The sequence below is a fragment of the Xiphophorus couchianus genome, chromosome 7 (genome assembly GCF_001444195.1).
Source record: "Xiphophorus couchianus chromosome 7, X_couchianus-1.0, whole genome shotgun sequence".
Lineage (NCBI taxonomy): Eukaryota > Metazoa > Chordata > Actinopteri > Cyprinodontiformes > Poeciliidae > Xiphophorus > Xiphophorus couchianus.
The window spans coordinates 27,874,598-27,896,850 of NC_040234.1; the positions used below are offsets into that span (position 1 = coordinate 27,874,598).

The window sequence follows — 22,253 nt, forward strand, 5'->3', positions numbered from 1 at the left end:
ACTGAATTGAGAAACCAATTCTGATAAGCAATCAAATATTGAGTCAAAATTAAAACCCTCCTGCAGTCTTAATACATGGGGTCATTTGAACTCCATAAGTGTTTTACTTTTTTTACAAGTTTTTTGTGTGTTGTTTTAGGAACTGACGGTCTGATGGGACAACGTCCTGCTTTCCAACCGCGATACTTTAAGGGCTCCTCCTGAGGGTCATGCTAACGCCATGGGAGCATTTTTGATTTTTCGCGGTGGAGAAAAATTCATTTTAAACAATGAAGTGCGCCCTCAGTAGTCTGTTGGAACTGTGGTTGAATACCTGCTGGTTTTACTGCTTCCTCCTCAGACAAATTAGGCTACAACTTTTATTTCCTCCTATCTCTGGAATTATGTTGCCTCCTGCCAGTCCAACAAACTTCCTTCATGGTGCCACATTAACCTTTTTTAAAACAGATTCATGAACTGTCCTAAATTAAACATTTTATAGTCCTTCCTACATACACATTTTTAAAAAAAAGTTTTATCAAAATGGTTTCTTTCATATTTAATCTGCACTGAAGATGCAAACATTTCATCTGAAATTTCTCCACTGTTCCATCTCAGGTGAGAGGAGTGGATAAACTTGTTCTCTGGCCAAACAAAGTTTGCTTCGTGATGGCACTGCTACACAGATTAGGGAACGTTTCCCAGAAGGCACAGGATGTGAGGTCGAACTGCTTCCCACAACCTACCTGTGGAACATGTTACTCTGGTATGTAGCGTAGACGAAAACACAATGGATCTATTTTTTTTAGGGAGATTTTATATTTACTAGAAAGAAATTGGCGATGCCAAGCTGGAATTAATTCAGATTTGTGCAAGCTCATCCGTTTCCTATAAGTCCAAGCTTTCAATATTAAGAGGGTCTCCATTTTAAAGCCATTAGTGCCGATAGTGAAATGGGAACAGTGGTTCCCTGCGGCAAGCCTGTAAAATACTCTCCTAACCCGATGTGCATCAAAAGTAATTTCATTAAAAGCCTCCAAATGGGAATCCAGCTTGGCTGCTTGAGTCTGAATTTATACGACAGTGTGAAAAATAAAGCAAAAAAAAATAATACAAGGACAGCATCGTTGTTTAACAGATTCTGCAATCAATCACAGACGGAAATAATTCATAAATCTTCTATTTATTCCATTATTCAGAGTGTTAATTTCAAGCTGGGAAACTTCTTACATAACATACAACAGAACAGCTGAAATGCAGCGTCGATGTTGATACGGACTGGGAAATTATGGCTAAGTGTCTCCATCTGCTGGAGAAACAGAGCAACTGCAAAAAGATGCTCTAATTTGTTCCACAGTGTTTTAAACAGATTGTTCAGCAGACAATGTATATGTAGTTAAAGCAAAAAATATATATCAATGGATCCTTTACAAGAAAAATAATGGATGAATAATTTCCTCAGTAAAAGTCAGAAGTAAGCAACAGCTGCATGTTTGTTCCATAATCTCTGCTTAGATCGACATAACAGCATCTCTGTCCGTCTGTGCTGTGATTGCAAAAATACATTTCAAATTCTGGATCGCTTATGACATAAACTAGTCTACATCCAAGTATTTTCTCTGACTATCTTATTCATACTCTGAACATTTTCACATTCGTTTCATGATACAACCACAAATGTGGCTGAATTTTATGCGGCATACCGACACAACGTGGTGCGATTGAGAAGTGAACAGAAAAAGAAACATGTTTTTTTTTTTTAATGGAACATCAACACAAGATGGAAATGTTCCACAGACTTCAAAACATTTTTGAATCTTCTTCTCTGTCTCTACAGAATGAAAAGGGATAACAATAATAATAATAATAATAATAATAATAAAACACATCCAAAACATGATGCTTCTAACACCATGTTTCCCTGTGGGTATGGTGTGTTCAGGGTGATGTTGCAGTTTAAAAGTATTTATATTCCTGAAATTAAACTTCAGCAAGTTTTTGTAAACCAGCTTCAAAACATTTGTCTTTTTTTTTAATTTCATACAAAGTCATTTTGGCCTTATAAGAAGTTTTTATGCTGACATTACTATAAAAATTCACTTGCTCCAGTCTTGGACAATAATATTGTGTTTTGGACTGAGCTTATTAAAAATAACTTCTTCTTATTGGAGAAGATTTTGTTCTTTCAATTCAACCCCAAGTGAACCACTTTACTCATATATTACACATTAGTGGAACTTCTCAGTTTAAAGAATAGTTTCTCCCCGTTTTTGTTGAATATTTACAACGATGGGTTCATTTTATTAAATGTACTGTATTTTATTCTTAAACATCTGAGCGTCTCGCTTGTTTGTTTTTCCATCTTTTTTTTAAATATGTAGTTAGTTGATGTTTGCATTAGGTCCCCTGTAGATTTGAAATACTATTTCTCTTTTCAGTACTATTTTATGTTTGTTTGTCGCATTAAATCCCAATAAAACTTTTTTCTATTTTTTATAAAATGTGGGAAACTGGGAATGCTGCATGAATGCCTGCGGACCAGACACGCCTGTAAATGACCGGAGTTCAAATGGTGGACAGCTTGAGTGCGGTGTAGACCAGGTTAGTTGTGACGCAGAGGAAGCCGACGAGGTTGCAGAGGCTGGACAGGCCGTGGTACCGTCCAAACGTCTTCCTGTAGGTCTGGTACTTTGGGTCCTGCTCCTTCAGCTTGGCGTAGTCCTCCCTCTGGCTGCCCAGCCCCACCTGGTTCCCCAGACCGTGCTCCTCCTCCACCGCCCTCATCTGGAACATGACCTCGGTGGCCGCTGGGCCAAACCACTGGGCGTTCAGGCCTGCCGTTATCAGCGCCACGAAAAACATCAGCATCTAGGTGATGAGAGGAAGAGAAACGACGCCAAACCATCAGTATTTTTTTACCGCCAAAGAGTGAGTTATCGATGCTCACCTGCACTCCTTCGTGCCAGTCCAGCAGCTCTCTGGGGTGGTACACGGCGTACACGGCCAGGCTGGTGAAGTTGCTTCCCAGCAGGCAGTAGAAGTAGACAGGAAACAGCTTGCTCTGGACCAAACCGAAGGTATGCCGCGACACCTGCTTCACCAGAGCGAAACCTGCGGACACGGGGGAAACCCGGACAGCGTTACCTCCGGAAACGCTTCTGCCGCGCCTCACTTCCTCTGCCGGTTTGGGCCACGCTTACCTCCAATGAAGGAGACCCACACCTGCATGCCCCAGGTGAAGGCGAGCAGCAGCAGGTGCAACACTTTGATCGCGTCGGTCGGCTCCCCCTCCGTCGCCATGGCATCGCTACGGATACAAGACGGATAGTGAAAAATTTGGTTCTCACAACCTGAGGAAAGATGCACATTCAAGCAACTTCATCAGGCCTATAACCCGTTCATTCCTCCAGCCACTGGGGGCGCTGTTCTAAAAGGGTTGGCTGTGCATGGCCAGCCTTTTACTTCCCAAAACTCGATGAAAACGTGAGATGGAGTCACCAGATTCAGTGGATTGACGAACAACATATCAGAGGTTGTTTGGATCCTCTTGTCCAGGATTGCTAGTTTTATAGCTAACATTTGTTTTTAGGTCCCACTTTGTTAATCTTCCCAATTCACAGAACACTACTCCCTAGTGGAGTTTGGTTATTTTTGTACAAAACTATTTAACATCCTAAAATAGGACTACTGATTATTTTCAGCTACCGTGTTAAGAGTCCTTAGCGAGTCGGGTAAACTGCCACTGACCCATTTATTTATTTGTATGGCGTTTGACATATTCTGAAATGCTTGTGTTTGTTTCCATCATTGGTACAATTTTGTCTTTATGTAATTATCCATTTATACCTTTATTTCTTCAATGCAGTTTTACAATTTATGTCAAGTTTATTGGTTTGCCTTTTCATTAGGCCTTGATTTATATCAAGCAATTTTCATGTTTTAGAAAAGTCCAATCAAAGTCCATAAAACTGGGAGTATGTGGTGAACCTTCAAAGTTTATATTCAGATACTCTCTATCCAACCTGACTGTGGTTCTTCCTGATGTGCCAAACTGTCCCAAAGATAGTGTAGATGTAACTGACGCAACTAATTTGCTACAAGCCATCCAGTTATGGGTGCTGAAGTAAATGCAAACAACACTTTTTACATTCTAATTTCTATGTCAGAATAAAATACAACAATTAATTTATTTTCCTCCTGCCAATTGCCAAGGGATGGTTTGAACTTCCTCATTCCATCCATGAAGCCTCCTTGTCATCTCCTCTGGGAATTTGGGTCATAGGTCAGGTATTATTTCAGCTTTTAAAATTATAAATCAGCTGCTCCCCAACAAAACCTTATAATTCTGTTGCAAAATAAGCTGTTTTATTTTCCTTTTCCCAAACATAATATTTAATGTTCAGGGGAAAAAACCGGGAGACGTTTGAGCAAAACTAATGGTCTCAAAGATAAAAAATGACTTTGGCGTCACTGACGCTTCAACTCCGCTCATGCAGCAGAGCAGATAAGCAGCCCAGGTTGAGATAAGAAGAAGGAGGCAGAACAGTCATTTCACTCCACTCTTTATTCATGGTAAAATGATAGGCAAGCATAACAACAATATACTGAGGAGGAGGAGAGGAAGAAGGTGTAGAAACAATCTAAACCGCAACAACAAAAGAACAAACAACAACAACAAAAACCTGAAGTAAGCGCGCAAGTAAGGATACCGAGCTATTAGCCACTCAGCTAGCACAGTTACACAAGTATAACCACCGCAGCTGCACTGGCTTTATTCACGACTTACTTTGAATAATTACAGCGGGAAGAAGTTCAGCATGCCCACAAAAACAATGCCTACCTTAGTCCAGAGCGCTTTTAGGAAGGACAACCACCGTTTATCAACGAGGGTATGAACCAAAGTTCACAGAGACAGCCACTTCCTCTGTCAAATTTCTGGAGTCAATAGCCCCGCCTCTTTCATGGAAACAGACCAATCACGATTCTTGGCTAAGCGACAGTTTTGTCGTGACCCTGTTTTTAATTGGTTAATTTTCGACATATATCGTCACAGCCTCTCCTCATCTCCATAGGTGTTTTATTTACTGTAGCACGTGTGTAAAGCGCTGACTAGCATAGCTCCCGCTCTTCTGTTTAAATGACAAGCTTCCCACCATATTTTATTCGTGATATTTTATTTATTTTTGCTGAATATAAAATATCGTTCTTTCAGAGTATACAACGCAATATAAATCATAGGTAGCTTAAACTAAAATGCAACCTTCACCTTATTTTAAATAGAGAAATGCTTCATCAGAAATGTAGACATTTCTTGTATTATTTCATGTATTTCTACACAGAAATATCCAAATCCGGTATTTGTCCCGTTTTTAAAAAAATATATTTAAAAAAAATCTTTCCCTTTTCTGTGCAAAACGCTATTCTATTCTATTCTATTATATTCTATTCTATTCTATGTTCCGGTAGGAGGCGGGTGTTAGAGAAGGAGCGCCACTATTGGACAGTTTGGAACCAACCAGAGCCCGCGTAATGCCTCTCCTGACCAATGGACGACGTCCTAACAGATATTGGATACGTAACGGGTTGGTAAACGAACTCCTGAGCATCCTCTTCTGCCGTCATCATTTTGGTAAGATAACGGTAACAATAATGGTCAAATGGTGAAAAGGTGAAGCATGGAGTCAAAGGTTCGGCGCGTTTAAAGCCTGACTGTTGTCCGATTGATAAGCGCTACAAGCAAACGTCAGTTACTTGTTAGCGTGTACATGCTAGCAGCTGCTAGCTACATCTTTGCATCATCTCTGTGCCGTTGTTTCTTTCTCAATCGTTCTTCACTTTGGTAAATAAATGAAGCGTTTGCAAACATTTAAAATGCCGTATAAGCCGTATGTTGGTGTAAAGAAACGTGTCGTAAACTTGGTAGGAAATATATCCAGTAATTCTGAAATAAACATAGGTTTTAGGAATGTATTTGCAAAAGTATCGATAGTGTCTGAATTTTTTAATATATTTTTTATATAGAGATAACCTGATTCAGTGTGAAGATTCTCAGGTCTTTAAAATAAAATCTTTAAAGTGTGGTGCGCCTGGCTTTATATTTGCTGGAATTTAATTTCTCTAAATAAAATGCTATGGAAGCAGTTATCACTATATCCAATTGATGAGAACACTCATCAATTACTAACGTGGTGGTGTTTGTCTCTCCTGCAGGGATACGATGGGACGCAGGAAGTCTAAGAGAAAGCCACCACCCAAGAAGAAGATGACCGGCAACCTGGACACCCAGTTCACGTGTCCGTTCTGTAACCACGAGAAGTCCTGCGACGTCAAGATGTGAGGATCCCGATGGGACTGACTTTGCTTTTTGAAATGATGCCGATTGTAAAAAGAAAAAAAGATGTTTACAATATTTTGTGTTTCAGGGAGAGAACTCGGAACACGGGAATCATATCGTGCAGCGTGTGCTTGGAGGAGTTTCAGACTCCTATAACATGTATCCTTTTTGAATAATGAAAGGTGGTACATCTGCACACTGGTATTTTTTTTGAACATATCTTACTGATTAAAACGTGGCAATCACAGGTGTGCTGCGAAGAAAATAAAAGTGCAGCACAGTTCTTCTGGAAGACTAAAGTTCATAACAAAACCAAATATTGGAGGAGCTACCTACTTAAAGCATATGTCAGTTTTTCAAATAGTTTTTCCTTATTTCAGACAAAAGCTCTATTGCAAATATATCAACATCACAATGTCAGTGTGTGAGAATATTAATATCACAAAGGACATCTTGGGGCGCAGTTACTGTTTTCTCACAGATTCCAAGTTTTATGAACTTGCATTTTACATGTCTTTGTACACAAATGTCACAGAGTGACCAGCTAACTTTACAGTGAGGCTTTTGGGCTGTGGTAATAATCCATTTCTGGGGAGAACATGGAGACTCCATGCAGACAGTTTCCAGACACTGATTCCAGCCCAGAGCCTTCTCGCTGCAGGGCAACAGTGCTACCAACTGTTCAGATGCCTTATTTTATTATGTTTCATAGTGAATTGATATTTTATTGTTGCTTTAATAGAAGTTAAATTCAAAAACACTTTGATCTTAAAGTGTGCAGAGTGAAAAAGAAATGGTGTGAGTACAGTGCCCTGTGGCGCTCCTGTGCTGCTAAGCACATGTAAAACACATAAAAGTGGAAAAATACCAACCGGGATGTCAGGGTTTGAATGGAAAATGCACCAGAAAAACACAAGTTACTTAGAAAAATCAGCACAAACAGGATCTTCTTCCTCAGCGACTCCTCTGCAGATCTTTCTGAACCCGTGGACGTTTACAGCGACTGGATCGACGCCTGCGAAGCGGCCAATCAGTAGTGGCGTCGACACAACTCACGCCTCCGTCGGAGCCTCGCTCTGGGTTCACTTCACGTAGCCAAAGGTTTTGTTTTTTTTTTCACGTTCCTCTGAAGCGTGTCGAATTGTTTTTAGTTCCACTTTTGTTGACCGAGTCCCATTCCTCTGGTCGGGTCGGAGTGACGTCCCATTGTAAATATAAACATGTTTCACGTCTGTACGTAGCCTCCATTCGTTTTGGGTAAATGTTTTATTTTTTCCTGTTTAATGGACCAAACTGTCTTGGAGATTTCCCGCTGTTAAAATATTATTTTCCCCCCTCGTTTAAATAAATAATCTGCCATTTACATTTTTATTTAGATTTTCTAAAGTTTAATAATTGTGTTTTACTGTTTTCATTTTAGTTTTGTTTCCGTGGGACCTGTGTCAGTGATGCACTGAAAAAAAAAAAAAAAAAAACTTGCCAACTTTTTTATCCCGGTGGTTTGTACAATCGTCTGTGTTTTCGCGCCACTGTGATGCATTCCACACCTTCAGGTGCTGACGGTGATTAAAACAATGAAATCACAGTCGCCATTTTCAAGTGTTTTTATTGCACAAAAGTTTTTTTTAGTTTTTTTTTTTTTTTTTTTGTGAAAGGCGCACAGCGACCCTGGCCTCGATCCTGGAACAGAATTTTACGGTGAAACTGTTTATTTACAACGAAGCCCACATCAGTGCTGTTGTGGCGACCGGATGAAAACATTCAGTTTAATGCACAATCCAAAAAAAAAAAACACTCTAAATTGAAATCAGTAAATACAAAAAAAAGTTATTAAAGCGGTGGATTGATAAGTCATGCAAGCGACACTAGATGGCGTACTTTCATTAGTCATACTGCCAATTAATCTGAACTGCAAACTTTCTTAGTTACAGCTGATTGGATAATATATCACAGTGATGAGTGGCATCTGCAGCCTTACAATAAAGTGATAAAGACCATAAATATTTCTTTAGGCCTGATTTTAGTCAAGTTTCAGCAAGCAGCTTGACCCAATTTATTTCCCCATTAGTTGCTGTTGCTGATACTCGGCCCTCGTCTATAAGCCAATCAGATTTGAAAATGGTGGCACGTTGTTCCCACTACCTGCTCTTCATGGTTGGCCCCATGTGTTGCAGTTGGATTTGGGTGGTGGGGGGCTTTCCTCCAGACATATCCTGATGCTGTTGTACATCCACCGGCCAATAAACCCTCCAGATTCCACAGAGGACAGCAGGGAAAAGACAGTTGACTGGGGAAAGTTCTGGGGTTTGGTCATCAATCACCAAGAAGTTGATTGATCTCCTATGTCTCAAGCAAAATGATGCTTCATTATTATTCATCGGACAGGAGAAACAGTTTTACGTCATTGGATATTGTTGATTTAAGTACAGTGGCGCCCCGGCCTAATCGAGGACCAGTATTCAGATTCACCTACGCAGATTTCTGTTTTCAGAAGACAACCAAATTAATCGGCTATTTGCCAATTTCTTTGCAGAGCACATCTGAGAAATTCTAAATAATATAAGGTATGTATTTGAACCACTAAAAAAGGCAGTTAAATAGCGGTGCACTGATGAAGCCGACTGATTTACGTAATTTTGGGTAATTGGTAGATACGTTTGGGTCTTATTTACATCCGCAAAGGTCTAAAAATCAGCCATTTTCCCCCATTTCTCTGCAGTGAGGGTGCCACTGGAAATCCGTCCACTATGTCACATGCTCGCTTTACAGTAGTCACCGTACTGTTCCCAACTTAGTAACTTTGTAGCTACATTTAGAGGGGGAAAAAAATTGCCAGACTCCTTAACGGTCGATGATCGGCCAAAATATTGCAATCAGTGCATCTTTAGTGATAAACTTTCGAGAGGAGTCTCAGTTATTTGCAGGTTTTAGTAAATTGCTAACGGTTGCGGTTCTTTAACCGTGTTTACCCGGGGGTGCCACTGTAGTGATACTAAATTATTTGTCATTGCTGGATAATTGTAGCTCGTGATATTCCACCGCCATTTTCTGCGCAAAACCTCAAGTGCAAGTGAAGCAACAACAACAACGCCTAAGTTAACTGCTGACAAAAGCACAAGGGTGACTCAAGTGGACTTGTGTGCAATACAAGAAACTACTGATAAATACGTTCTCCACACCTCTGACTACACAACATTACACATAATCGTGTTCCTCTGTGAAAGCGGTGAACAGTTGTGTCTGAAAAGCGTTCCCAATGCTTCCTCGGAACCCCGAATGCCATCAACAAACCGCACAGGTCAGCGCCGTTTGATGGCCAACGTTGCTGGATCGGCGTCTGTCGTTTTACGGATCAATCCATGGCTCCGACTTTTACTTCCCAAACTTTCCTTCCAGCCTGTGGAACTTTTAGTGTGGCTGGGGTCAAAGTTCAATAGCACCAACTTCCTGATTCTACTGCCATCAGTGTTCAAACATGTTTGGAAAGGCAACAACGAGAAGTTAAGGGTGTCAAGAGTTAAAATCTGTGAATAACAAAAAAAGCAGTAAAATGAAAAAAATAAAAACTATAAATAGCAAAGATCAATATATCTCAACTTCTTTGTGTGGCGTGGGTATTTTCTACAAATAATAACCACGGCAACAGAAGTCAGCCACAGCATGACCTTTTTTTTTTTTGATTTGCGATGCAAGGCCAGTGTAAACAACATTTTATTTTATCTCGTGCTCATGGAAAAGCAAAATATAAAATCCTTCGCCGTAAAAACATGTTTGGAAAAAAAAAAAAAAAAACGATCGGGGGAACTAATGACGCCATGACGTCATTCAGAGTCTGGAGGCTTTGCTCGTCGTTGAGACAACCGTGGACGGTTGTCTGGCGTCAAAGCAAAGGGAAGGGGCGTGGCTTCTTTAGTCAGAGTACTGGTTGTAGCCGTCGAACTCGGCCTCGCTGCCGTTGTTGTAGTAGGTGTCCACGGGGTTGGCGCAGTATTTGGTGTCGTAGACCTGCCGGGGCAGGCCGTAGGTGGTCATGCCCTGCTGGGAGGCCACCTTGTTGGTGCCCATCTGCAGGGAGATGGTGGAGGTGTCGCATTTTTCCAGCTGCAGCTTCTTGTCGAAGATGTGCCGCCTGGTTCCTGGTGCCATCATGCCGGCCTGGAGGGGCGGGGAGGGCGGCAAGACAGAGAGTTAAATGAAGGGGTTTGAAAAGAAGCCTGAAAGTTATGTTTGAAGCTGAGGCTGAAACAGTTAATTGGATTAAGTAATCAAAATTAGTCATTTTGTTTAGTTGCAGATGCATCTACAAATAAAGGTGCAACTTAGCATTAAAATGCAGAAAGTGAACATTTTCTTTATCAGATTAATCGGGAAAATAATCGGCTATTAAAATGAGGTTTTTTTTTAAACAAATGAAAATCAACAAATAGTAAAATATGGAGGTTTTTTCCCCCCCCTCACCTGACTGGCCCCCTTGTTGGTGCCCATTTGTAGGCTGATGGTGGACTGGTCCACTGGGGTATCCATGGCGATCTTGGCATCGTAAAGATGGCGTCGTGTACCGTAGGAGGTCATGCCCTTTTGGCTGGCGAGCTTGTTGGTGCCCATCTGAAAGCGCAGAAAGACAGAAGTGTCGGCTGCGAGTTAAAACCGTGACGTTGGTAGAACCGCTGCGTCCTTCCTGACCTGCAGGCCTATGATGTTCCGTCCTTCCCTGAGCTTCTCGGGAGCAAAGTACCGCTGCTGCTTCTCGGCGTACTTGACGCCCAGATCGTACTTTGAATGGAAACCTTTGGATTTGGCCTGACGACAAGAGAGAGAAGAAACAAAGAGGAAACTTTTAAAATGTCTCAACAGTCGCACAATGTCCATATGGGGCGGAGTCAACATCCAAAAAACAATTTATATCAAAAACATTATTTCAAAAAGTTTAATTAACTTTCCATTAAAATGCATGGATCCATAACACATAAAAAGTGATGCATCTCAAGCGTTTATTTCTGTTCATTTTGAGGATTATTGCTAAAAAATGAATAAAAACTTAAGATAGACTTACTCAACAGATTAGAATATTTCATAAGCCCAATAAAGAGGGGCTTTGTTTCAGTATTCCTCTCAAGACTGTGGATTTTCCAGTTAATTATGCACCTAATTCAACCACACGTTTTCCTTTCACTTAACTTTCCATTAAAATACATGACTGCAGCTGTTTGAACAGGAAGCTTCTTTAGCGATGACCTGTGGTTTACCTTCTTTGTGGATGGCTTCCATCTGGACAGCTGTGATTTTGTGCACCTTTTCCCCACATTTTTTCCCTCCACTTAACTTCCAATTAAAATATACGAATTTAGCTTTCTAAACATCCTTTTTTTTTTTTAAAGCAGTGATGACCTTCTGCTTCCTTGTGGAGGGCTCCAAAGATTACCATCTGGAAAATTGTAATCTTGTGCACCTTTTTTTTTAAACCACACTTTTTCCTTCCACTCAACTTTCCATTAAAATGCATGGATGCAGTTTTTTTTGTGATTTACTCATGGCTAACCTGACCACAACAAGCCAAATTGTGGTCGTTTGCTCTTCATTTTACACTTTATTTAAACAACCCATTTTTTTTATGACATTCTAATTTACTGACATTAAGATCTACTGCAGCGTCTCACCATTCCGGCCAGGGCGATGAGGGAGCACTGAACCTGCGTGTGGTTGACGTTCTCAAACAGATCGTTGGCCTCGAAGATGTCGTGCGGCTTCAGGCCGTACTCCGTGATGGCGCGGACGAAATTCCCAATGTTTTCCAGCTGGGGACGCAGTCAGGACGGAACGTGGATTTAAGAAAGGAAAAGTTTAAAAAAAAAAAGGGGGAAGAAGAAGTGTGTTGTGTTGCTGCTGCAGTACCTGGTGCCAGTTCTGACTGGAGTGGTTGATCTTCCTCACTGAACCTGGCTGTAGAACATTAATAAGTCTACAAATACAGAGGGGGAAAAAAAGAACTTGAGTTAGAAGGAGGATATTTCCCAGTACGCTAGGAAAGTTTTGTGCCTCCAAAGCCGGCGGCGCCTCACTCGCACAACAAGACTCCGTCCTTCAGACTCTCCATGAAGCGCTCTCCGATTCGTTTGCCGGTCACGTCCTCGATCCACAGCCTCAGCTCCTCCTCCTTGTGTGGGTCGTACTTCCCAGCCAGCTGATGGAAAGAAAGCCGGAAGTCAGTACGAGACCAGAGAGTTACACTGATCGGTGCTCAGAACATTGAGATTGATTGAATTAGGCTGTTTGTTTTCTTGAGTGTATTAGTATCTACTTAATCTACCTTTTTAGACAACTTATTGGTTTTGTGTTGAAATATATTAAATTTAAGGGTGCACCGATTGCAGTTTTCTGGCCAATCACCAATATTTAAAAAGTCTGACCTGCTAATTCAGTTTTTTTTTTTTTTTGAAACGTCACTAAATATAGCGTCAAATTTGCCAAGTTAGCAATGGTGGTTTGACTACAACTCTCACTGACCAAAGCAGGAGAAATGTTTCCATATCCAGTGAGGAGACTCTGTAGTGTAGTGAAAAAAAAAAACAAAAAAAAAAAAAACATATTTTCTGCTATTAGAGATTTCTAAAAAAAAAAATTCAAACCACTAATTAATTTTGTTGGTTTGGATTCTATGTGACAGACTGGAGGGAAAACCAGTTTTTCACAGTTTTCTGGCCGATCAACGACATTTAAAAACAGAGATCTGCAGATTCTGATTTTAGTCAAATTTGATTTGGTCTAAAAGTCACTAAATATAGTGAATAAATACAGCAAAAGTAGCTGATTTTCAGACATTTGCAGAAGTAGGGAAGATCAGTTTCATATATAAATATCGGCCAGTCTCCCAAAATGAAGCAAACCGGTGCTGATTTATCAATATACCCAATTAAATTACCCAAAGTTACTAACCATTTAAATTCAGGATGTTGTGTTTGAACCAATAGTTTCTACCTTTTTGCATTTACTTAAGAAAACCATTTCTTACCCCCCCCCCGCCCCAAAAAAAAGCCTGACTTGAGTGTATTTTATTAGGATTTTATGTGTTACTTCAACACACAAAAAATGCAAAGTGGAGGGAAAATATTAAATCGCTATCAAAATTCAGCCTTATTTACCTGGCTACCCATAAATTCAGAAATGAAATACAAATTTTTCCCTTGTAATCTTCGTTGGCTCCCTCCACTCCAGTTTCCAGGGTTCAGTTCCTAAAATAACTCTGCGTTCGCTCATTCCTCTCCTAACAAACAGCAGACTTCCAGCATAAGTGGAAGTCTTACAGTGGAATAACAAGTGCTTTAAAAGCAAGGTGAGGTGCATGACCAGAACAGGAAGTTGAATGAAAATGAAAAAGGCCTGTGGACATTCCTGCATCCAGAACCTCTGCCCCCCCAGCCCGGTTCTGCTCTCCATGTATTTCCATCCTGGCACAAAAGCCGCTGCGGCCCCAATACTTTGAATTCTGGTATTTGGGTTTAGGGCCGCACACACCCCTCCGATCTCTCCCCCCTGCGCGCGCACGTACACACACACGCTAAACTGCACACGTTTCCTGAATGTTCTGCAGATAAGTCTTCTCAGTGCCGGCCATGCAGCCAACACAAACAAGTATTTCAAAGCAGCAGGGACAGCCGAGCTTCCAGTCCATCACACCAAACTTGGGAGAAACTGCTCTGCTGAACACTCCCCTCCTTTCTGACCGTCTCCCCCCTCATTGGCTTCGCTCGTATTTCTTCGTCTCACACATGCTTTCTCCTCCTCCTCCTCTTCTCTCTGTGGATTTTCCAGAATGTGGCCTTTTACAGTGAACCGACCAGCCCGGCTGCCCACATCTGACGAGCGCAGGCCGCGCCGGGCAGGTCCTGCTTCCAGGAGACGGTTTAACTCCATCTTTTAATTAAAGGATTGTTGCATCTTTTCATAGCAGAACTCGGTAAATACAGTTGGAACGTTCCCCGACGGGCAGGCCGCTCCCTCCCCTGAAGTTTGAACATAACAGGAAATATTGGAGGATTACAAATCGAAAGATACAATCGCAATTTTGCTTACAGGCCAGCTAAAAGAAAAAAATATATATATTACCTAATTTTAACTGCTGTCACATCATAATACACTGATCATAATTTGCACAGGTAGGTGATTTCCCCGTGTGAAACGCAGAAACTGACTGGAACATATGAAGTGTTTTCATTCAGAGTAACTGCCCAGCAGAAAAGTAAGGCAATATGAAAATTAAATATATAAATTCATCGAAAGCAGCTTAAAAATCTGTGTCCGGGTCCAAATTTGGGTTTTTGTGAAATTAAGACTCCAAAAGAGTTTTCTACTGAATGTATAAGTGGCTCATGACCTTTTCAACAAAAAAATATGGTTAACAAAGTTGCTTCATCGGCAATTGTGTAACTCTGTAAAAACAGCTTTCTCTTTGGTAGTGTAAGTTGGCTTCTGCTGATAACATGAAGTAAACACCTTCCTTCCCTCCATTCATTCCTGTTGGGGACATTCAATGACGTCTTGTTGAAGTTTTGGTCAGATAAAACTGTTCAAGTTACCTGTGACAGGTAAATATTTTAATCTACCAGACAGTCTGTTGGGTAATGTTCTTAAGCACCAACATACCAAAGATATGCTGCTTTGGTACAAGCTTGGTGAACCCAAACAATGCCTGGTTTACCTCAAAACTGGAAAATAGTTAAAGACTTAATTATAATCTTTACCTTCAAAAAGCTGCTGTGGGAGGCGGTTACTTTTCTGGTTATGTACTTACTTGTTTTATCCCAAGAAAATATGTCAAGGTTTGTGACAAAAATGTAAAATCCTTTAAGCAGTATGAATGCTTTTGCAAAATAGTTGATGAATACAGTCAAAATAGAGAGTGGAGACAGTTTAAGAAATCTGCACATTTAAATAAATTTATTTTTTGTATTAATTAAAAAGGTATCATTCATCTATACATTGCTTCTCGGCATTTCATGTCATAGGTCTAATCTGAACATGTAGATCATATTAGTCCTGACTGAGGTTGAGGATTTATCGTACATCATTGTGAACAATTTCTTACAATTTTGATTTATTGTGGTCATAATCAATTTCAGTTATGGATGATAAAAAAAAAAAAAATTAAAAAATAAACAAGATAGTATGATCAGAAATATTGTTTACATTTTCTCCACGGTGCCATAAATAAATAATTGTAAATGTAAAATATGACTAAAAGAAGTTACTGTGTGCAATTCAGGGCTGCAAGTCACTTTTTGAAGAAAGAATAAAGGAAGTAAAAATGAAGAAGCTCCATTCAAATTGGAATGTTTCTCCAACAACAATATTTGTTTGCAGTGACAGCCATACAATTACCAAAAAAAACAACTTTTTTTCATAATCTTTATTGTTATTACAGTATTACTACTAAATTTTGCGATAAAAATAGTTCACATCACCCACCCGGACTCCTAGCGTAAAGCCTAAATTCCCCAAGGTCACTTGTAGTCAGGCCTTAATGGTCATATAGAATCTATAGATATCATAGATGACCATCTTATTTTTAACTCTTACAGATAACATGGTTGTCAGAGTAAAACTGAAGAAGATTCACCACTCCAGAATGCACGACTAAACCTTCACTCAAATATCGTCACAAAAGGCTTTAACAGAATGAGGCCATTCTGAAACGTCTCATCATAACGACCAATAAAGACCATAATATGCAACACGTAGTTATGCCACACCAAGTAAGGTAAATATCACTCTGAACCCAGAGCAAAGAGTGATTCAGCAGTGGACATTCCCCCCTCCAGCCCCCACATTCTCGCTCCAGTGTGGCATTTGCTACAGGATATTACTCTAAAAAAGGAATCGACAGTTTATTAGAATCTCTCAGATCTCTCTCTCTTTATCAGCCAACACCAAAACAAGTCAGACTCTTGGAAGACGTCCAGACAGCAAGTCTTTCACAGTGTTTAGCCGTTTTATCTGCTGCGTAGTGATCGCTGCAAAATACACAGAAACTCTTTTATTGGAAGGAGACAAATCAACACAGCAATACCAGATTTTTTCCCCTCCCACAAATAAAATAACCAAGCCAAAAATAGAAAGATTAGAGCGCACCTGCAAACCTACCAGGACGTGGCAGTCCACCTAAGCAGGCCAAACTTGCCAAGTTAAAGGTCCTCAGAGGCCATAGTTGTTTTTTTCTCCCCTAATTAAAAAATACAAAATAATTTTATAGTCAATTTTTTTCCCCCATTTACCTGCTCAGCAATAAATTAAGTACAGAATATTTTAATTAAAGTAGAAAATAAATTGTTGTAGATCCAATGAAGGGTTCCAGATTTTATAGGCTGAATAGTTTGTATTTTGTTGCTTTAGAAATGATGAACCTATTGCCAGCAACAAAGATGTGAACTTTCTTTGAAATATCCTTGCAGTATTTTGCACTGAGTTTAAGTTTGTATTTCAGTAAAAAAAAAAAAAAAAAAACTATTCACTGGATGTTTAGGACCCGTAGCATTTTAAAGTGGAATCAAAAAAACATAAATAATGAAGGAAAAATACAGTTTTATACCCAACATTTTCCATTTAAGAAGACAAATTTGTCATTAGAGAGCCAAATTTGTACCAGTCTCGAACCGCAGTCAATGGGAGGCCACAAAAAATTATTCCTAGGGCCGAAATTGGCTCTAGGGCCACGATTTGGGCACCACTGGCCTAAACTATAATCACATTAGTATGTAGGATAGATCCAGCCAAAGTCCAAGCATAAATTCAATTGTTTGGACTTGAAAGAAAGTAAAATATGGTCTTGCTAAAGTTTTTGTATTTTGTAAAAAGGAGTTCAATGCGAAGCTTGTAGAGATGTTACTGAGAACATGGTTCTACAATATGGTTGGATTTCCTCTGACTCATGTAAAGCACTTTGAGCTGCCTTGTTGCTAAAAATATGCTATAGAAATAAGATTACCTTACAAATGACTGACTCGGGGATTTCTGAATACAAGTGTCAACCAAGCTTTTTATATGTTCATCTATAACAACTGTCTGAAACCCATGTACATTACTGCCACTGTACAATTATGCGCTACTTTGTTTTGGTTTATTACAATATATCCTAATGATACACACTGAAATTTATGTTTTACTGAATGGATGTGAATACTCTGTACATCCACTGACGCCATTTTCCAGATTTGCTTGCGTTTTGCTAAGATGACCGTCTGCTGGCTGGGCTTTTCTTACCTCCTGTGTTCTGTCAGAACACTGTTTTGTCATCCTTGACTCTGATGTAAACTGTTTAGAGAGGGACAGTTTCTCAAATTCCCAGCCAGAGCCTGGCCACTCCTTAAAAGGCCATCAGATGGTTCTGATGTGCCCGTCACTCTTTTCAGTTGCATCTCTAATCTTGATGTCATCCCACAGGAACGTAAGCATCACTCTGGGAGCCCATTAACGCCAAACTCAATTGCTGATTCCATTTTAATTCTCAATTACAACTCATTCTGCAGAATGGGACACAGACAGCTGAAAAATAACAGATGGTTTGGTGCTGAATGGATCTACTGAAAGGAATCTGAGCTCGACATGCGACAGCAGAGAGAAATTAAAGCAGCGTTGAGTGATGGGGCTATTGGGAGGGCAGGACACATCCCTCCAGAACGATGGTGACGACGACAATGATGATGATCTGCATGTTGGAATAGCTATAAGCTGGCTTTCTCTACCATCCTAAATGCAGGCCAATATCACAGCGTATTGGAAGCAGAGATCCATTTTCGCTTGAGAATTTTTACTTTATTTCTGTCTTTGGCTCTTCAATCCCGGACAAGCCCCCAAATTGTTACATTTGTATAAAAAGTTGGCATTACTAACAAGAAAAGTTACTTTATAGAACTATTCAAAGAAAAAAGCAAACACCATTCATAAAAAAATAATAACCCCTCAATAGATTAATATTCCCATTAGAAATCATAGCAGGATTAAAGTTTGGTAGTTTTGTACCAATCTTTTTCCTCTCTACGAAAGAAGTCAGTTTATTCCAACTAGAGTGGCATTAGACATCTTCAAGAGCATTTAAAGCCACAAATCAGAAAAATACTTTATTATTAAGGCCGATATGCAATGATTTTCGTAAACGGGTATGAAATGACTTGATTAACAACACAAAAAGGGAAATAGTAGCAGACAAAAGGATTCTATGAAATGACAAAGGAGCAAAGTGACCTGGACTCAAAACGCCTGATCAGAATTTCCAAGGCGACAACTTTCCCCACCAAAGATAAGCACTGTGCCAAATGACCAGCTGGCTAAGCACTGCAGCATGCAAAATACATAATGATTAGGGCCAAGACTATAACCTGTTCATTTCCTCAACGCTAGTTTCAGCACCCACAGTTCAATTTCTAAAGCAGTATTTTTTCAAAGACGTTACATGAGAATGATCAGGGGTTCCTGAAAGGCTTTAAAAAATGGATAGCTATAACAGCGCTATCACCAATCTGATGGTGGAATATCAGATCAAAAGACAAAGATATATTTGCTACTGAGCTCATGTCTTTTCAAACATCAGCAAAAGGGTTTTAGAATTGACAATGTTGCTTATTTTGTCAATATATGGGTTTTGATTAAAATGGGAATAATTGCAGACTCTGCAATTAACTCACTTAAAGCATTTTGAATGAGTCCCATTCTCGGAAAAATCAAAAATGAATTGCTGCCACACACACACACACACTACCATCTCTATTCTTCAGGAGTTCAGACCCAGTAATTCATGTGGGATATTTACAATGTTTTGTCTCGGGAACATCACTATAGCCAGTTATTAAACCGCCGTTTTCTTCTTCAGTCCAAGTTCGGATGAACTCAATTTACTAGAATTAATAGAAGCCACTTTACAGTCAATTTAAGCCTTCAAGTTATAAAATTTGGCCTGAACCCCCCCATGTCATTACAGCTATATCAAAGCACAGAGCGAAATAATCAACAATCAGTAGGAAAAAGAAACAGATTGCAGAAGAGAAGATGGAATCTGGTCAGGGACGTTGACAGCAACACAACAGGCCGCAGGAATCTCTAATTAAGAGTAGCTGTGTTCTATATGTGACAACAATCTTCTTTATCCTCCATATGTAGAGACTAAGCAGCAGATTTTAGAGACTAAAGCAGGGGTGTCAAACTCCAGTCCTCGAGGGCCGCAGTCCTGCAACTTTTAGATGAGCCTCTGCTGCACCACCTGAATAGAATAATTAGGTCATTAGCAAGACTGGGAGAACTGATCTACACAAGGAGGAAGTAATTAAGCCATTTCATTCCAGTGGTTTGTACCTGTGGCACATCTAAAAACTGTAGGTCTGTGGCCCACGAGGACTGGAGTTTGACACCCCTGGACTAAAGTCTTCCCTCTCAGATAAGACATCTAGATCCGTCTAGAAATACCTCAAAATCTTGAGGAAGAGTTATGGTCCGATGAAAACAGAAGCACAAAAACAGCATTAAGGAAAAGAAAGATGGTGGTGGCAGCACCACAGTTCATATGGGGCTCGGGTTGGTGATCATTCAGGTGGTACAAAGCTGAACATAAAGAGGGGAGTTCCTTTCTCAGCGTCACCATGACTACAAGTAAACAGCAGAAGCCTTTAGGAAAGCAAAAGTAAGAGTTCATCTGAGAGATTCAGCGACGTTTAGCAGGGTGGAGTGAGAAACAGGATCGAGTCAAGAAGTGAAATGCTGTTCAACAAAGTGTAGTTTGTGCAAAATATAAAACCAGGTTATTGCATATATCTTTTTTTATCTTTGCCCTTATTTGAAAAAAAAAAAAAAAAAAAAGATTACAAGAGATAGCTTTTACAATTTGTGAGGATAATATATATATATTTAATCCCAAAGTCAGAACTACACAAATGGAACATTGTATTTCTGTTATTGAATAGAAATACTAGCAGGGCTGTCAAACTCCAGTCCTCGAGGGCCGCAGTCCTGCAGGTTTTAGATGTGCCACGGGTACAAAAACACTGGAATGAAATTGCTTAATGACCTCCTCCTTGTGTAGCTCAGTTCTCCAGAGCCTTAATGACCTAATTATTCTGTTCAGGTGGTGCAGCAGAGGCACATCTAAAAGTTGCAGGACTGCAGCCCTCGAGGACTGGAGTTTGACACCTGTGGTCTAAAGAAACCACAGAGAGTAGATCTTTTTTATTTTACTTTTAGGAGAAAATAATTCAGTATTCTATCAAAGTATAATGAATTAAATTGACTCAGTAAGGGGCTGTATCATTACAAATATATTTGTCGTCATTATTATTTTATGTTGCCTGTTTTGTGTTTAAAAATATGGATGGTTGATTGATGCTAGTTGCTTGTAGCTAGCTGACCTTTGAGAGAAGGAGTAGATATGTGACATGGTCATATTAAACAATAAATAAATAAAAAAATATATAAACTTTTATTTTACATAACTTGTACAGAGAAGCCCAGTCTTCTCTGTATAAAGCATCATCCATCACATTTCCATTCTTAAACAAGCCAACCCGTCCACTTTACATCGCAATGTCTCATTTTTCTTCTTTGCCAAAGGCTTTAATACATCATAACAGGAAACCATATGAGCACGAGCCCACGGTGTGCATGAATCCTGAGGACACGTCTGGTCCAGTCCACGCGCCATCCCGTGAACGCTTCACAGCAACATACCTTACTCTTGACCTCAGCAGAAAGTCCAAACGCCGGGCCGCTCCTGAAATGTGTTGTCATCCTGCAGTTTGTGTCTGTCAGCAGATGGAGCCGAGGGAAGAAAAGGAAGAAAAAGAAGAAGGAGGGGGAAAAAATGGAGGAAACAGGTTGCGGCGCTCTGTCCGAGTGCAGGGACACGCAGCACGGAAGTCCTCAGGAAACCCGGAGGAGTTGTGTTGTATGAATAAACAGGCTGCGTGTTAATTAGCCGCGGTACCGACCAGCTGCTGAGGCTTTCTGACAACCTTCCGACTCTTTACCGAATCTTTTTAAACGCTTCCCATGTGTGTGCTCTCTGATTGGCTGCAGCCGCTGTCCAATCCGGACGGAACCTCTCCGTCAAAGGGGGAGTGATGTCATCGCTCGGATATTGTTTTTTTTTCTTCTTCTTCTTTTTGAATCAGTGTCACATTTTCCACCTTCAGCCCAGGCAGGGGTGAGTTCTGCCCGGGTGTTCGGCTGGAATGTTCTGTTATCACTCAGAGCTTCAAAAACACTTAACTCTGTGTTATTTTAGAAATATTAGATGTCATGGTTTATGAAATCGAAACGTGGACATCTCTTTTAAAGCCATTTTATTGACCAGAGGGGAGAAAAGCTATCAAAACAACCACGAACCAGTTTGAAAAGTCATTTCCCCATAAATCTAATAACTCGGGGCGCAGCGATACCGATAAATCGGCAGGCCGATAAATCAGCACAGACGTCTTTATTTGCAATTTTTCTTTTTATTTGCAGTTATTTGTTTGTTTGGGGTCTTTTGCTCATTTTTCAATATAATTTTCGCTGTTATTGAACATCTGTTTTTCTGCGCAGATATACTGTATTTTATAGTCTGCTAAAGACACAAGCACACTACGTCCATTCTGGAACCCCCCCCCCCCCCCCCCCCGCCCCCCCAAAAAAACCTCATCAATTGTACATATATGATGATGATTACGATATTTCTAGTCTAATAACTGCACAGTATTTTATTATTATTATTATTATTATAGTTGTTATTGTTAATCTTTTTTTTTTTTTTTTTTACCCTTTTGAAACTTTTTTGTATGAAATTATACACCCGACAGGAGATCATCAGGCAAATTTGAAGGTTTTAATTTTTTTATTTTTTTAATAAATCAACAGTGACTTTGGACGTGGAACTCTTCCATCTGTGCCTTTTTCTGACTTTTTTTCCTCAGAATTCTGAGTGAGA

The 22,253-nt window shown here is 40.0% G+C and overlaps 3 protein-coding genes across 4 annotated transcripts; 1 reads left to right on the forward strand and 2 right to left on the reverse strand.

Annotated features, from left to right (window-relative positions):
* Positions 1–1,143: 1,143 nt before the first annotated feature.
* Positions 1,144–4,957, reverse strand: tmem205 (transmembrane protein 205). The gene is made up of 4 exons (XM_028024166.1): positions 4,820–4,957; positions 3,180–3,286; positions 2,927–3,090; positions 1,144–2,847 (listed from the first exon to the last, which is right to left on the reverse strand). The coding sequence occupies exons 2-4, from the start codon at positions 3,277–3,279 to the stop codon at positions 2,545–2,547; spliced, it is 567 nt and encodes a 188-aa protein (XP_027879967.1). The 5' UTR covers positions 3,280–3,286; positions 4,820–4,957; the 3' UTR covers positions 1,144–2,544.
* A 520-nt stretch (positions 4,958–5,477) lies between these two features.
* On the forward strand, positions 5,478–7,898 carry elof1 (elongation factor 1). Of its 2 annotated transcripts, none has more exons than XM_028024054.1 (4): positions 5,478–5,608; positions 6,190–6,312; positions 6,402–6,472; positions 7,286–7,898. In XM_028024054.1, the coding sequence occupies exons 2-4, from the start codon at positions 6,197–6,199 to the stop codon at positions 7,348–7,350; spliced, it is 252 nt and encodes an 83-aa protein (XP_027879855.1). In that variant the 5' UTR covers positions 5,478–5,608; positions 6,190–6,196; the 3' UTR covers positions 7,351–7,898. The 2 variants fall into 2 exon arrangements, with proteins under 2 accessions (XP_027879855.1, XP_027879854.1); XM_028024053.1 differs by lacking the exon at positions 5,478–5,608 and adding an exon at positions 5,634–5,818.
* Positions 7,434–21,423, reverse strand: cnn1b (calponin 1, basic, smooth muscle, b). Its single transcript, XM_028024052.1, has 7 exons — positions 21,017–21,423; positions 12,373–12,494; positions 12,206–12,272; positions 11,971–12,108; positions 10,997–11,113; positions 10,772–10,918; positions 7,434–10,468 (listed from the first exon to the last, which is right to left on the reverse strand). Exons 1-7 carry the CDS (start codon positions 21,074–21,076, stop codon positions 10,223–10,225), a joined length of 897 nt encoding a protein of 298 aa, XP_027879853.1. The 5' UTR covers positions 21,077–21,423; the 3' UTR covers positions 7,434–10,222.
* Between the last annotated feature and the right edge of the window lie 830 nt (positions 21,424–22,253).